The sequence below is a fragment of the Rhipicephalus microplus genome, chromosome 2, assembly GCF_043290135.1.
Source record: "Rhipicephalus microplus isolate Deutch F79 chromosome 2, USDA_Rmic, whole genome shotgun sequence".
NCBI lineage: Eukaryota > Metazoa > Arthropoda > Arachnida > Ixodida > Ixodidae > Rhipicephalus > Rhipicephalus microplus.
The window spans coordinates 137,731,271-137,747,589 of NC_134701.1; the positions used below are offsets into that span (position 1 = coordinate 137,731,271).

Sequence of the window (16,319 nt, forward strand, 5' to 3'; positions counted from 1 at the left end):
ACATTTCATGATTTTTATGGTACGACTAGTCAGATGTGTTCTTCATACAGTCATGCTATGTCATACCAAGTTTAGTATCAATATCATTATCGAAACGGCCAGGAGAGCTAAAAGCCGTAGGCAACTAGATAGATGGATAGATAGATAGATACTCTCAAAGTCACCGAACTTCGCAAAGGAATGCTTCGCATTTAAAATACGCGCATGTCATCTCCTGCCCTCACTAGTGTACTCTGGCGGAAAGATGGATTCATATCCTGGGCCTTATACTCCTTTCACATGGCAAATTTAATGTCATTTACAACGAACGACATTCGTTAATAATGTCATTCCTTTGCTGTCTGACAGCATATATAATGTAATTTGATAAAAATGACATCTGCCATCGAATCAGTTCACGGAACTCAATCGCATTCGGTTTCAGACGGAATATAACTTGTTGTGCGAGTGCAAACAACTGGTTATATGAACATCTGCAACTGTTCAACCCACGTCTGTGCTTGCAACATTTGTACATATATCTGGCATCATTTCATGACGTGTCGCTCAATAAAAAATTACAACGCAGTCACCTTCTTTACGCATGCTTCGCAAAAGGTTGATTCCCAGGTATGTGGGATCTGCCAAATTTTTAATATTACAAGCTGAGAAAACTGTTTTCTTCTTAAGCAGCACGAAACGAAGTTGAAAGAAGGCGATCTAGAAACCCTTACTGCTCATCCGCGTAGCCTTCGGTTGCCAAATCTCTTCCCTACCTACATCTAACCAAGTGGTTACGTGCGCATGACGTGTCTGAACAAGGCCTACCCCTCAGCACGCAAACGGCGTTGTTTTCTTTACCAGCCTGTTGGCCAGCACTATTGTATGATCTACTGCGTGTTTCTCCAGGATAGCTTAGAAACGCTGGCTGAGAGGTGGTAGACTAGAAGTGCACAATGAGTGCTTGAACGCGTAGGAGCGTTAATGTCGCTTACATGGCTGTCGTCTGCTCGATGCACTGACCACGGTGATTCGAAAGCATAGCAAGGCGCCGGCACAAAACGCCCTTCATATCACGGGAAATTATGGTAAAAAAGACGAGCACATTCCCTTATTGCATCTCAATAATCAATGCAAAGCGTTTGTTAGCGCACTTTGGCGATCTTGGGCCTATCTGTCTATCTATCTGTCTATCTATCTATCTATCTATCTATCTATCTATCTATCTATCTATCTATCTATCTATCTATCTATCTATCTATTTATCCATTCATCTATCTATCTATCCATCCATGCGCCCGTCCTTCCGTCTAGCCGCCTACGACTTTTAGCTTCCCTAGCCATTTCGATAATGGTATCAATACCAAACTTGGTATGGCATACCATGACAGTATGAAGAACAAATTTGACTACTCATAACATGAAAATCGTGAGATGTATATCATGAATGTCATGATTTACATTTCATGGTATTTCAGCACTTGCGAACGTTTCGTTCACATGGCATGTTGCAAAACCGGTGTGGTATGGTAAGATTGCATGGCGAAAACAAGCGATGGACCCTAACATAAAAATCATGACATGCGTGTCACGTAACAACTAGACTACATGCCACGCTCATGATGCGCTGGCAGCCGTTTCGCTAGCTTCACTAATACCAATTTTGGTAATACGGGACATGAATGGATGACGAAAGTATGGCACTGGTGCAAACATGATAAACATGAGATGCGTGTGGTGTAACAACATGACTACATGCCACACTCATGATGCGCTCGCGCCCGTTTCGCTACCTTCGCGTGAATGTACCAAACTTGTTATTACGCTACGCGAACGGACGACATAGGTACATGACACATCCAAACATGATAATCACAACATGCGTGTGATGTAACATGACTACATGCCACACTGATGATGCACTCGCGGCCATTTCGCAAGCTTCACATATCCAAAATTTGGTATTACATGATACCGATAGATGACGAAAGTATGACGAATGCACGTTTCAGCGCGTCCTGCATCTCTCCGCCACAAAAAGAGGGAGATGCAATGTTGTATGGGTAATGCATCAGCGCGAATTGCAGCATATCGCATTTCGCGCCGGTTGCCGTCGGTCCGCGCCTGGCATCAGACTATAGAGTGCTCGCATTTTGCTAACGTGGCGTCGCTGTGCACCAAGCGTGCGCGCGCGTCTACGCTACATTGGAGTATATTGCGTCCTTCATGATGCGCTCGTGGCTGTTTTGCTAGCTCTAAATATACCAAATTTGGTGTAACGTGATGTCAATAAATGACGAAACATATGACTGATGCAAACATGATAATCCTGGCACGTTTGTCATGTAAGAACATGACAACATACCACGCTCATAGCGCGGTCACGGCCGTTTGGCTAGTTCCACATTTACTCAATTTGGTATCACGTGAGGTGAATAGATGACAAAGGTAAACGACACAGCTAAACATGATAATCATGACACAGAAATCATGTACGGCATCATTTACCTCCACCTCGTGACGGTGTGCTGTCTTTATCGGGACCTGTCAACATTTCTCATTCGTGCTTCGCATATCATCGATAACCACTGTACGTGATATCTGCAATTTTTTTAACGCGAAGAATTTTTAGTGAACTTCGGCGACTTTGAGCGTATCTATCTATCTATCTATCTATCTATCTATCTATCTATCTATCTATCTTCTATCTATCTATCTATCTATCTATCTATCTATCAGCCTAGGACTTTCAGCTTCCCTGGCCATTTCGATAATGGTATCGATGCCAAACTTGATATGGCATACCATGACTGTATGAATAACGTGTTTGACTACTCGTAACATGAAAATCATGACATGTATGTCATGAAAGTCATGATTTACATTTCATGGTCCTCCAGCTCTTGCAATAGTTTCGTTCACATGGCATGTTGGAAAACTGGTAAGGTATGACATGATTGCATCCCGAACAGAAGTGACAGACCCTAACATAAAAAGCATCACATGCGTGTCATCAAACAACATGATTACATGCCATGCTCAAGATGCACTCGTGGCCGTTTCGCTAGCGTCACATATACCATATTTGGTGTTACGGTACGTGAATGGATAACAAAGGTACGTGACGGGTGCAAACATGATAATCGTGAGATGCATGTCCTGTAACAGCATGACTACCTGCCACTCTCACTATGCGCTGGCGGCCGTTTCGCTAGCTTCACTTATAGCAAATTTAGTACTACGGGACATGAATGGACGACGAAGGTATGACACTGGTGCAAACATGATAAAATTTAAATGCATCTCATGTAACAGCATGACTACATGCTACACTCATGATGCGCTCGCGGCTGTTTCGCTAGCTTGACATGTACCAAACTCGGTATTTTGCAACGCCAATGGATGACGAAGGTATGTGACTGCTGCAAACATGATAATCATGATATGCGTGTCATGTGACAACATGACTACATGCCACAGTCAAGGCGCCAATACATTTCGACGTGAGGCGGTGCGCGTGCTCGCCGGCGTTCATTTCGTCGCATCACGCTGGCGTTGCGACGGCACGCGCCGGTTTCCATATACTCGCAGACGTGCGCTGCGCTGCGTTGCTTTGGCAAATGCACGTTTCAGCGCGTCCGGTGTCCCTCCATCATGAAAATAGGAAGACGCAGTGTTGTCTGGGTAACGCATCAGCGCGAATTTCACGCCGGTTACCATTGGGCCTCGCCGACAAACGCTGGTTGCGTCATGCGCGGCTGGCGTCAGACTTTAGAGTGCTAGCGTTTTGTTAACGTAGCATCGCTGTGCACAGCGTCCGCGCGCATCAACGCTACATTTGAGTATATTGGGTGCTTCATGATGTGCTCGTGACCGTTTTGCCAGGCCCACATATACAAATGTGTTAAGTGGCGTCAAATGATGACAAACTATAATGTTACGGGTGACTTATTTATTAAATTAAATACGATGCACCGTGCTCGGCGAACAAGATAGCGACAGTTCATCAACAACCAGCCACCAACGTCGTCTTTCTCTTTCTTGCTGTGCTGGCTGTTGTGTATCCTAACCCCCCGGTGGTAGGAGCACAGTCTCGGTGCTTGAGCAACTCGGATGCGGTAGAAGGAGGGCGATAAGGCTTGAGTCGAGCTATGTGCACGATGTCACTCGAAGGTGACGATGATGACGTTGAATCGGCTGGAACGATCTCGTATGTGACGTCAGTCACCTGGCGAACGACGCGGTATGGTCCAGTGTAGCGTGACAGCAGTTTTTTCAGAAAGCCTACACGCCGAGTGGGGGACCAGAGAAGAACAAGAAAACCCGGTGAAAAGTGCAGGTTTCGGTTGTGGGAATCGTAAAGCTGCCTTTGGTGCTCCTGTAAGGCCTGCAGGTGGCTGCGGGCGAGTTGGCGTGCGTGGTCAGCTCGCGCGATGGCTCCGCCAGCATACTTAGTGACTGAGGGCAGCAAGGTGTCAAATGGTAGGGCGGGTTCTCGGCTGTATAGAAGATAGAATGGTGAATAGCCGGCAGTGTCGTAACGTGACGAATTATATGCGAACGTCACAAATGGAAAATGAACGTCCCAGTCATGAAGTCGGCCGCTACGTATTTAGAAAGCATGTCGGTTATATTGTGGTTGAGGCTCTCCGTAAGACCATTTGTTTGCAGACGGTATGAAGTGACAAACTTGTGCTTGGCAGAGCAAGAGCGCAGGATTTCATCAACGACAGCTGATAGAAAGGTCCGGCCCCGGTCAGTGAGAAGTTGGCGTGGAGCTTCGTGTACTAAAATAATACCATATACCAGAAAGTCCGCCACATCGGTTGCACAACTCGTCGGAAATGCTCGTGTGATGGCGTACCGTGTCGCGTAGTCAGTGGTGACAGCGATCCATTTGTTGCCTGAGCTGGAGATTGGGAATGGGCCAAGCAGATCGAGGCCAACTCGAAAAAAAAAGGTTCAATGGGAATGTCGATTAGCTGAAGGAATCCAGCTGGTAGGGAAGATGGGTTTTTGCGGCGCTGGCAGGGCTCACAAGCGGCGACGTAGCGTCGAACAGAGCGGGCAAGACCAGGCCAAAAGAAACGACGACGTACACGGTCGTATGTGCGAGAGACGCCCAAGTGGCTCGCCAAAGGAGCGTCATGAAGTTGGTTGAGAACAGTCGCACGAAGATGTGCTGGTATGACGGGGAGCAAATCATGGCCATTAGGATCGAGCTTCCAGCGATACTGGATGCCGCCTTTACCAGGAACATTTGTAGGAATGCGTCGTGAGGCATTGACTCAAGCTTGTCAATGATGGTTCGCAGGGAAGCATTCCGGCGTTGTTCGTGGCCAAGGTTGAGTAGCTGCGTCACAGACAGAAGGTCTGGAAGGTTGTCAGTATGGGCAGCCTCTTCCACAGGGTAGCGTGATAAACAATGCGCATCTTCATGTGGCCACCCTGTTTTGTACGATACGGTGAACGTGTATTCTTGTAATCGGAGGGACCAACAAGCGAGGCGTCCTGTGGGATCCTTGAGTGAGACCAGCCAGCAGAGCGCGTGGTGGTCGGTTACTACCCGGAATGGACGCCCATATAAGTATGGGCGAAACTTGGCGACTGCCCACACAAGAGCGAGACACTCATGCTTCGTGATTGAATAGTTGCGCTCGGCTGTAGATATCAGTCGGCTTGCATATGCTATAACACGGTCATGTTCGCGTTGGTGTTGCAATAGCAGTTCCCCGAAGCCATGCCCACTAGCCTCAGTTCGAACCTCGGTTGGATCTGATGGATCGAAATGAGCTAAAATCGGCGGTGTTGTGAGGAGCGTCGTGAGCTAGGAAAAAGGTGAGGCTTGATCAGCGCCCCAGAAAAACGGGGTGCCCTTCTTCAGGAGGTTTGGGAGTGAGCGTGCAATGATGGCGAAGCCCTTAACAAACCGTCGAATGTAGGAGCACAAACCCACAAAACTGCGAACGTCCTTTGTTGACTTCGGAACAGGAAAGTTTGTGACGGCGTTAATTTTTTCGGGATCTGGGGGGACTCCTGCGTCATCGACGATGTGGCCAAGTACGGTTAATTTACGACGAGCTAAGTGGCATTTCGACGAGTTCAGTTGAAGTCAGGTTCGACGAAAAACTTCAAGAATCGCCAATAAACGCTTGGGATGGGAGTCGAATGTGCGCGAGAAAACGATAACGTCGTCTACATAAGATAAGCAGGTTGACCATTTAAACCCTTGGAGCAATGAGTCCATCATTCTTTAGAATGTGGTCGGCGCATTACAGAGACCAAAGGGCATAACTTTGAAGTGATAAAGCCCGTCAGGAGTGACGAATGCGGTTTTCTCACGGTTCATCTCGCGCACAGCGATCGGCTAATAGCCAGATCGAAGGTCGATAGCGGAAAAAACGTAGCATCGTAAAGGCTGTCTAAAGCATCGTCGATTCTAGGCAACGGGTAAACATATTTCTTCGTAATTTTGTTGAGAAGCCTATAATCTACACAAAAGCGCCATGTGCCATTCTTCTTACTGATCAGGACGACAAGAGAAGCCCAGGGGCTACAATAGGGTTCGATTATGTCTTTTGCAAGCATCTTTTTGACTTCCCGTTGTATGACTGTGCGCTCGGACGCGGAAACACGGTATGGACGTCGGTGAATGGGGCTCGCATCACCAGTATTGATGCGATGAGTAACAACACTCGTTCGGCTTAAAGCCGTGCTGGTGGAGTCGAAAATGTCACTATAACTCCAGGACGTGACGAAGGGCTTCCGCTTTATCAGGAGCGAGGTCTGATGGCACCATGTGGTCAACGTCGACGCCCGATGAACGTGATAGATTTGGTTCATTGTCTGAGGTGCAGCAATCATCCACTCTGAAGGGTTCCACCGTATGGTCTTGTAGAGCAGTAATTTCGGCCAGGGAGATACCTTGTGGAAGAATTTGGGCAGTGAGGGCGAAATTGACAATAGGAAGGCATGTGCGGTTTTCAACGATTGTCAAAATGGTGTGCGGAACAGCGACGCCATGCGAAGCATGACGGCATGAATTGGTGCCACCATGTATTCACCGTCAGGTACAGGTGGTGTAGAGAAGAGGTCGATATGTGTGACACAGTTAAGCGGAAGGCGTGCGAAATCAATGCAGCAAAGGTGACTTTGGGATGGGTTGGTCAGATCAGAAAGTAGAGGCACTTCAAGGTCAAGACAGCCGGCTGAACAATCTATAAAAGCCGAGTGAGCGGTTAGAAAATATATGCCTAAAATTACTTCATGAGGGCGATTTTCTATAACGGTAAAAAGAAAAGCAGTGCTTCTATCGGTGATAGTCACATGGGCAGAGCACATGCCAATAATCGCGGCAGTTCCCCCGTCGATGACTCGAACGGCTCGGTTCAAGGCGGGTGTGATAATTTTCTTTAGGCGGCGACGAAGAGCAGCAGTCATTATGGACACATGCGTGCCGGTATCGATTAACGCGCGCACAGGTATTTTGTCTAAAGTAACGTTCAACAGATTCCGGGTGGTCGGTAATGTTACTCGAGGATTTCTTGCAGAGGTCGTCATCAATGCAGCTTCACCTCCAGAAGCTGCACTGCCTAGTTTTCCGGTCGGGGGCGCTGCGAATAGGTTGGAGAGGCAGGACAGTGTTGTGGGGGCGAAGGAGATTGACGGCGAGCAGGGGATGGAGAGCGGGCGTAGAGAGGTCTCGTCAGAGTTGCGGCAGAATCAGAGGATGTGGTCGACATAGGGGAATCAAAATCAAATGTCGGGGACGACTGGTGGACAGAAGTGGCCTGGGTAGGAGGCCCATAGTGTGCCGGCGGAGCCCAGGGATCGCAGCAGTGGCGAGCAATATGACCGACACGTTGGCAGTTGAAGCATATGGGCTTGTCGTCCAATGTACGCCATTCGGATGAAATGCGCTGTCGAGAGTAGTTGGAACCAAATCGAGGAGCGGAGGGATGACGATAAAAAGGCTCGGCAGAGTAGACTGGTTGAATGGGGTGTAGGCCGACGTTCGATAATTCTTGACGAACGACGGCTTGTATCAGTGAGATAGTGGTCGGTGAAGGATAAGGCGTTGGAAATGGAGTAGCTACTGGTTGGGCTGCCTCGACCTCGCGACGAATGATGCGGGTGAGGTTGTCACATCGGGGAACTGGGCGGACGGCGTCATCACAAGAGGAAGTAGCAGCTGTTCGGCTGGCGCGTGATGCCGTGGCTGACGCGGCGCCATCACGCTGTTCCAGACGGCTGCATTCTGTCAGGATCGTGTCGATGCTCGGGACATTATTAAAAACCGGCAGATTGAAGGCATCGTCAGCAATCCCTTTGAGGACGTGATTAACTTTTTCTTCTTGTGACATGCGCTGGTCGACCTTGCTACAAAGCACCAAGACGTCAAGAATATGGGACGTACGATTCAGTAGACGTCTGAGCGCTAGTGGTGAGAGTCTTCTTGGCAGCGAGCTGACGACCAGATGAATCGCCGAAAAGATCACGGATCTTCGATTTGAAAAGATCCCAGCTTGTAATTTTGGCTTCGTTGGTTCCGAACCATGTCCGCGGCGTGCCGTCGAGGTAGAACACAACATTGGCGAGCATGAGCGTGGGAACCCAGCGGTGGGTAGTACTGACTTGCTCGTACCGGTACAGCCAGGAGTCAACGTCGATGGTACCGTCAGCGGAGAAAGTTCCAGGATAACGCAGGGGTGGCAGGGTGACGTAGGTTGTCGACTCGGATCGAGAGACCGGTGGGAATGAGGCACTGGCAGTTGAAGTAGCCGAAGAGTCCCCGGTGTTGCGACCGCTGCGCGTCTCCATCGAAGTACGGCAGTCGTCCACCTCCACCAACAATGTTACGGGTAACTTATTTATTAAATTAAATACGATCCACCGTGCTCGGCGAACAAGATGGCGACAGTTCATCAACAGCCAGCCACCAACGTCGTCTTTCTCTTTCTTGCTGTGCCGGCTGTTGTGTATCAATATGACTGGTGCGAACATGATAATCCTGACATGCGTCTCATGTAAGAACTGGACAACATACCATTCTAATAGCGTGCTCGTGGCCGTTTCGCTAGTTCCACTTATACCGAATTTGGTATCACTTGACGTGAATTGATGACGAAGGTCAACGACACATCCAAACAGGATAATCATGATACGGAAGTTATGTACGGCATCGTTTACCTCCAGCTCATAACGTTGCGCTGATTTTAAAGTGACATATCAACCTTTCGTATTCGTGCTTCACATATCATTCATTACCACTGTAAGTTGGATCTGCCGATTCTTTTGGTCTCAGCTTTTATTCTCTTCAAGCAAGAAATTTTATAAACTACGCATGTCGTGTTAAATAATTTTCGCCATGTCACGTGCCACTGTTGGCAACGTCGAAGCACAGTCGTCTATGTATAGGACCAACGTCACTGCAATGCCATTTACCTAGAGCAAGTCATGCACGTACGTCATGCCCTCATTCTATGGTCGCGCGCCGGCGAAAAGAAGAGGGAGCAGCATTCATATTGAAATTCAAACCTTTTCCGCGGTGCGCATAGCGTTCCAAATTTCGGCCGTTGTGATCGTGAGTGCCCCATCTAAACATTGCGCTTTTTAGCCCAAAATGGTCAAACCTAGTGAGTGGCCCTTTAAGCTCTTGCGGTAATGACATGAAGAACCCACTTTTACTTATTACTACATAGACTTCATCTGCAGCACCCACTTCGGACTTATTTTGAATGTACGGGCGTGCCGTCTGCCTCGTCTTTCGGGAGGGAAATAAAAAGATAGCTGAAGATGAAAAAAGCAATATAAAGGACAATAGATCAAGAAGAAACACAAAAGACCCTACTGCTAGAAAACAAAAATAATCACTCAGATTTTTCTTCAGGGGGTAGGCCCTGGCTGAGGACACTTTTCTGAAGAGCATTTACCAGGTCAAGGTGGGGTGGCCACGCCGAGTGGGCCAGCCATTTTGAAATATGCAACCGTCGAGGTTCTTACAAAAAAATAACAATGACACTCAACACGCTTAAAAATGATGCACCCAGTTCAACAAATGCGCAACCCCCCACCCAATATAAATAATTGATTAATTTGAATAGACTCACATAAAACACACAACAAGCAGCTTGTATCCTTGTTTGGTGTGGCAGAGCCAATGATCTCTCATGCAGTGAAAATATACCGACCATGTCCTCTATAGCTCAGTTCCAAGTCTTCTTTTTCTCTGGAACATTTTTCTCTGCAGCATTTTTCCTCTGAAACATTTTCTTTCAAACAGAAAAATATTGTAGTAAGTGTGACAAGCTTTGGAATTCAGTTTTAAGCTGCTGTGAGGTTCAGTGCGATTAACTTTATTCGGAACTCTCGCGATTTCAAGCCGCTGTGAACAACATTTGCACGGGCTGACCATAAGCACCGGAATTCTACAATCTTCTTTCGGATTTTCTGCCACGGAATTTGAATGCTAGAAACGGTTACGGAAACCTACGAAGCTGTTAAAATAGAAACCTTAATTCTCATAAGCGTCAAAAAAGTTTCATAATAGAGTTTATGCAACTATATGTAGATCTGTTAACATAAAAGCAATATACATCAATCAGTCTTTAAAAGCAAGTCAATAATGCATAAATGTTTTGTCTCTGATCTAGTATTCACTTTCCATACACTAATAAGTGTTAGCTTTGCCACCCGACACCTGCGCTTTTATAGGATACTTCGCCCTGGCAAAGGCTCCCGGTGGCCGCATGGTCAGCCCCCTGAAATGGTATGACGCCGCCAAGCACAGGTGTCTCCGCTTTTGGTTCTTCATCTCGGGCACCTCCAGTGAAAGACTGAACGTCACCAGCGTGGTGGACGAAGATCAAGAGAAGTCTCTTTGGTATGGCACCGCATATGAGGCTTCGATACAGCAGTGGTTCTCAGCCTCGGTTAGCCTGCCTGCTCAAGAAAAAACGCCCATGGCAAGTGATTCCTGATGTATACCATTTCGTGAGTGATGCCGTTCATGTATACACGCAGCCTGTGAGAAAGAAAAGTTGCTGTGCCACTTGGATAGGGAGCCAAGCACTTTAAACCGCCAATGTGTCTTTACAAGCTATCACAGATTTTTCAGTTTTAAAGACCCTATGCACTGGAGTTTTCATACAGAATAACTAATGGCGGTATTATGAATTTGCGCATTAACCCTGGGCGACACTTCAAACTCGACGACGCAAAGCTCTAATTCTACTATAGCTGGAGTGATGCACACTGCACTGTAGAAGTCCGAAAACTGAAGATAGTGTGGTGCTGTGTAGCCGTCTTTGTCTCTTTTCTGTTTTTTTCTTAATTTCTTTCTCTCCCTTTTTCTGTTTGCTGTCTTTTTTTTATATCAATACTTTCTTCTCTCTTAACCTGCTTTTTTCCGTTTCTCAGTGTTCCAGTTTATTATCCTATTTTCCCTTTTTATCCTTGTTAATCACTTGTTTCCTCATCGTCTCCCTTTTTACACGTGGCTTCGCCTGAATATCACCAAGCGACGACAGCTTAAGACAGCTTACGACAGCTCAGACCTTTCAAGGGCTTCGTCGGACTATAATTAAAGGTGCCCAAATAACAAGAGAACAAATGCGTCTCCTTGGTGCAAGTACAGGCTCAACAGGCTCAGATGACTACACTACTAGTGGTTTTACCTTAGTATTGCCCAGCTGCGGCACCATGCAGCAGCATATGACAGCTTGCGACAGCCCTGGCGAGCTTAGAACTTGAACTTTACAGCCCTTTCAAGTGTTTGCGATGCAGAAACACCAGTTAATAGGTCGGATCTGTGCATTCAAGAAGTCGAAATTGACATTGTTGAACTGCATTTTCGAATGAAAAAGGCATGCCTCTGGCTTCATACGTGCCTCTGGCTTCACTTTTTGTCGTTGCCATCGACTCAATCGCTATGGGCACACTCGTTCTTCTGGGCGCATTGACAGCCCTCGTATTGCCACTTGTCGTTTTCGGAACGTATGACAGGGGTCTGGCGCATGGCGAGCCAAAATATTTCTGAGCACGTCGTTAGCGTGGTATCTTGCATCAAAGTACACCATAATACAACGGCCAAATGCGAATGGTTGGCAAGACTCATTAGCGAAAGGCCACGAAGTGTTAAAGTTGGTTTATTATTAGGTGAGCAGTGTAACACGAGTTGCCGAGGGAGCGCAGTGCCTGTATTCAGTTTAAAATAGCAAATTTTAAAATGGTGCCAACCCGGTGTTTCATAGGGCATCGTGAGATGACGTCGCGTGCTTGTCTAAATTAGGGTACATCGAAGTCAGTGCCACTTCCTTTGAGGGCAGGGTGGGACGCCCTTTGTTCAGGAGAGCAACGTAATGGGTCCGAGTCGCTGACGCTCGGACCCATTACGCTTTTAAGGTTGCTCTGACCCATCTGCTTTTAAGGTTGCACCTGATGTTGAACCGCAGCGTTGCACCTGATGTATGAAACGGAGTATAGGCAGTCAGAATTCAGCTCCTTTTTGATTTATTATAAGAACCACTCAAATGTAGCATCCAGGACATAAGATTAACCAGGGAAGCTGAAACATGCTGCCCTGGTATTACCGCAGGCTGTGGTGTATAGAAATGCCTTCTGTGGTCTCCTTACATTGCGCGATCAATACCTCTAAGAAATGTGCGTTTCATATTCTGCATTTGGTGACGATATCTTAAAAGATATAAAGAGCAACTAAACGCCTCTGAGGGTGACGCTTCATGTTGCGGCTCGTACCATTGCAAAGTATATGTGCTGACAAAACTTAAAGAGAAGCTAGTGCACGTTTGGAGACTCTTCGAGTCAGCGCATGCTAGCAGCCAGGGCACGTGTGGACATGAAAAGAATTTGCCTTTAAAACAATCCTGGGCTCCAACGGCGCCGTGCTCAGAGGATGTACGTGACGGCTTTCAGCTATCCCATTGTAGAGTACCAAGTGCTCTAAATCGTTAACCACTAACCACTTTTTCTAAGCACACACTTGAACTTGAACGCCACCTGCTGCGCATAGTTGATTGGGATGGCTGGCTCGTTAAAACTTTTTTAACACACTATTTACACCGAAATGGCAGTTCTCTGCAAGCTTAGCTACGTAACAAAAGATGGCTTTATGCTTTCACATAATATGAAATACTGTAAATCGTTAAACATTTTTTTTCTATACACACTGTGCTCTGTTCTTTACAACAGGGATAAATTAAAGTCTATCCCACAGTATATTGCGTATAGTGCTCTAAAGGGTTCACAATTTCTTCTAAGCACACAAATTTTCTGAAGCATCAGGGAGAGCTTTGTAAACTCACCTAGTACGATACAGATTACTTCAAATTCTTTAAAACTTGCCCCAAAGAAATAACGTGGAGGTCATTACGCTTGCGTGAGACTCCAGAAGAGCTAATACTAAGCCGCAGACTCTATCTAAAACTCTTCAGGATACTTCTTGATCTATAGTCTGCATACATAAATCGCTTCAGGGCCCCAAACTTTTGGGGCCTCGATTGAAACACTTTCTATTGTGTTCAAAAGTGGCTGGAGCATATCACTCAACCCTAGTGCTCTAAACCATCAACTATTGCTTCCAAACCAGCAGTGAGGCTCATGCTCCTCCTTTTTCAAGGTTATCGTACTTCTATGTCATGGAACTTTTCCCCTATGTTGGCGCTTAGCTTCGGCCGCTCTTGCGCGAACATTGTGGCAGGCTAGACGACGAAATAGCCGTTCTCGCGTCATATCTAGCTGATGCTCACGTCACGTGGCTTTTTACACCTAAGCAATGTTGGCAATTATGAAAGTGTAGATTCACAAAACAGTCCCCCCCCCCCCCCTCATGACAATCTCCTCAGGCACACACTGATCTACGTCTCACAAAACAGCTGGATTATTCCACTGAGCGTTACTCTCATCTTGACGCGCCTCTCTTTTGTTCACTCTTTATACAATACATAACGCTCCCACTTCTTAGGGTGCCTGTCATTAGTTAGCCAATCACCATCGTCGTTCTCAGCGTCACGCAATCCTCCCCTTCTTAGTGAGCCTCACGTTGTGATGCCAAGTGATCAGTGTTACGTCAGATGACAAAAGCGCACTGCCCAAACCAAGATCTGAGTAATTAAAACGAAGGGATAAGCGAATTTTGACCTCCTGGGTTTTACCGTAACCTTAATTGATGATATGCCCAATGGCGTTCTGCCTCAACCGAAAAGCAATCACCGCCACCGGAACAAACCCGCGATTTTGAGACAGCAGTGCAGCACTGAAGCCACTGCACCGCGGTCGTGGCAATGAGCATACAAATTCGCTTGTAAAGAAAACTTCCTTCTCAAGCAAGAAGCAATGGGCATATGCGCCATTTGGTACTTTGGGTTTTTGCTTGACTATTATTCAGAGGAATATTCTGTCACGTTTGATTAACGCTGTGTTCTGGACTGCTTGCAAAAAAAAAGCCCTGCAACAATTCAGGATTCAGCAAGCAAGCAAAAAGTATTGGATAAAAGTCGTATAATGGTTTGCTTAATGACACTCTTGAGTTTGGCGTATTTTAAAGGTCCGGACCTTCACCGGTCATCTCTTGTCTTCGCTTGAAATTATGGCGAAAGTACCGAAATAGGCCTAGAGAGGGTGCTGCACGTAAAGTCATCGCCATTTTATACTAGAAGAGGGCGCTACAGGGCAAGTCACTATGAAATTATTGTAAGAAGTAATGCTACTACATCAGAAAAGAAGTTCTCTTTTCACGCCGCTTAACAGATTGCAGATTTCACTGCCAGCGAGATACTTCCTATGATAACCGAAGGGATAATTCGCCTGTATGAGCAAGTGAAACTGTAGCGAAATGTGGACGTACTGAAGACAGCGGACGTGGAACTTCAGTGAATGCGACGTGAGCCTCCCTTCAGAAAACTTGGGCGTATTTAGAGCACCAACAGAAACAGGCAAAGAATCACCTTCTACTCAGACAAACACAAGCGAAAAGTGAGCAGAGGCGCGCAAATGTCTAGCTCTGTTTCGCTGTATTTCTAGTTTTTACAGCGTGGAACGGGTGCAACTTTTTTTTTTAAATAGCAAAGTTGTTTTTAGTCGAGCCCTAGAAAAAAAAAAACTATTCATGCCTGTATTACCATGTACAGCCCTTGAACAACGCTAGCAGGGAAAACAACGAGTCTCGTTAATAAGATTTCAGAGATCAGCGTGACAACATTTCGCTCATTTTTAAGTTTTTTCTTCTACCGCGCAGGTCGTATTCGACGCAGCAACTTCTGGCAATCCCGGCAGTGCAGTAGCTGTGGACGATATCAGCCTGGGCCACACACCGTGCCCTCCACCGGGAAGCTGCTCCTTCGACGAAGACACCTGCAACTGGTACAATGCAGGAGACCTCACCACTGCGCAATGGTATCGACATCGAGGTGCCACGGTTTCTAATTTGACTGGTGTTCAGCTGGATCACACGCTAGGTTCAAAAGATGGTAAGAAACTCATTTTGTGTTGGGGCTTTTTTTTGCGCAACCGGAAGAAAACCAAGCTGCATAGTGTACTGGGCAGCATGTGATCAAATGCGTTTATATGCGAGACTATTTTTAGAATACGACGCCGCAATCATAGAGTGTGAGAGCCAGACCAAGCACATTAACTTGCGTAATAGCCACACTGCTGATTGTTCGGTGGTGTTAACTACTACTGGCTCAATCATGGCTAATGATGGCTAGTGTTTGGTTTATAGGCTAAATATTGCCTATGGCGGCTGATGCCGTTTTTTTGCCTAATATTGGGGATCTTACAGAAAATGTGTATATCATGAGCAGTTAGTGGTAGCACTTTAGCAGTTAGCGAGTACCAAACCTGGCTAGAACTCGCTTACTAGGTGATATTTGCATAATGTTGGCTACTACAGACCGTTCTTTCAGCATTATTTGCAGTATTCAAGTTCAATGCAAACATTCGGTGGTTGGTTGTTGCATATACACAGAAAAATTGTCATTTGGGGGTACCTAAATACTGCAATGTGTTTTTCAGCACGACACTATCACCTCTGAAAATGACTTTACTGACGCTGAAATCCTTTAGGAGTGGTAAAATTATTCTTATTTTTATACATCTAGCGAATGGTATAGAATGTTCTAAAACAAACAATGCAAAGAAAAAGAAATGAATAACTACCCGTTTGTAGCAAGAAGCTGGAAGGATATCCGTACGAATTTCCCAGAAAGTACCTTTCTTAGCAACCGAACATTTCAATCTCATCCGCGGCAAAAATAAAAAAAAAACAGGACTGGCGCCTAGGAACCTATATTTCAACAGTGTGAGGGCAAAATGATAGAAAC

At 46.3% G+C, this 16,319-nt stretch overlaps 1 protein-coding gene across 1 annotated transcript in view; it reads left to right on the top strand.

The window, feature by feature from the left end:
- The window catches only part of LOC119169735 (MAM and LDL-receptor class A domain-containing protein 1), a 269,301-nt gene that overhangs the window by 204,485 nt on the left and 48,497 nt on the right, over positions 1–16,319 (top strand). The window contains exons 54-55 of the mRNA XM_075886845.1: positions 10,693–10,943; positions 15,233–15,464. Coding sequence (XP_075742960.1) covers positions 10,693–10,943; positions 15,233–15,464 — 483 coding nt within the window. The remainder of the gene's footprint in view (positions 1–10,692; positions 10,944–15,232; positions 15,465–16,319) is intronic.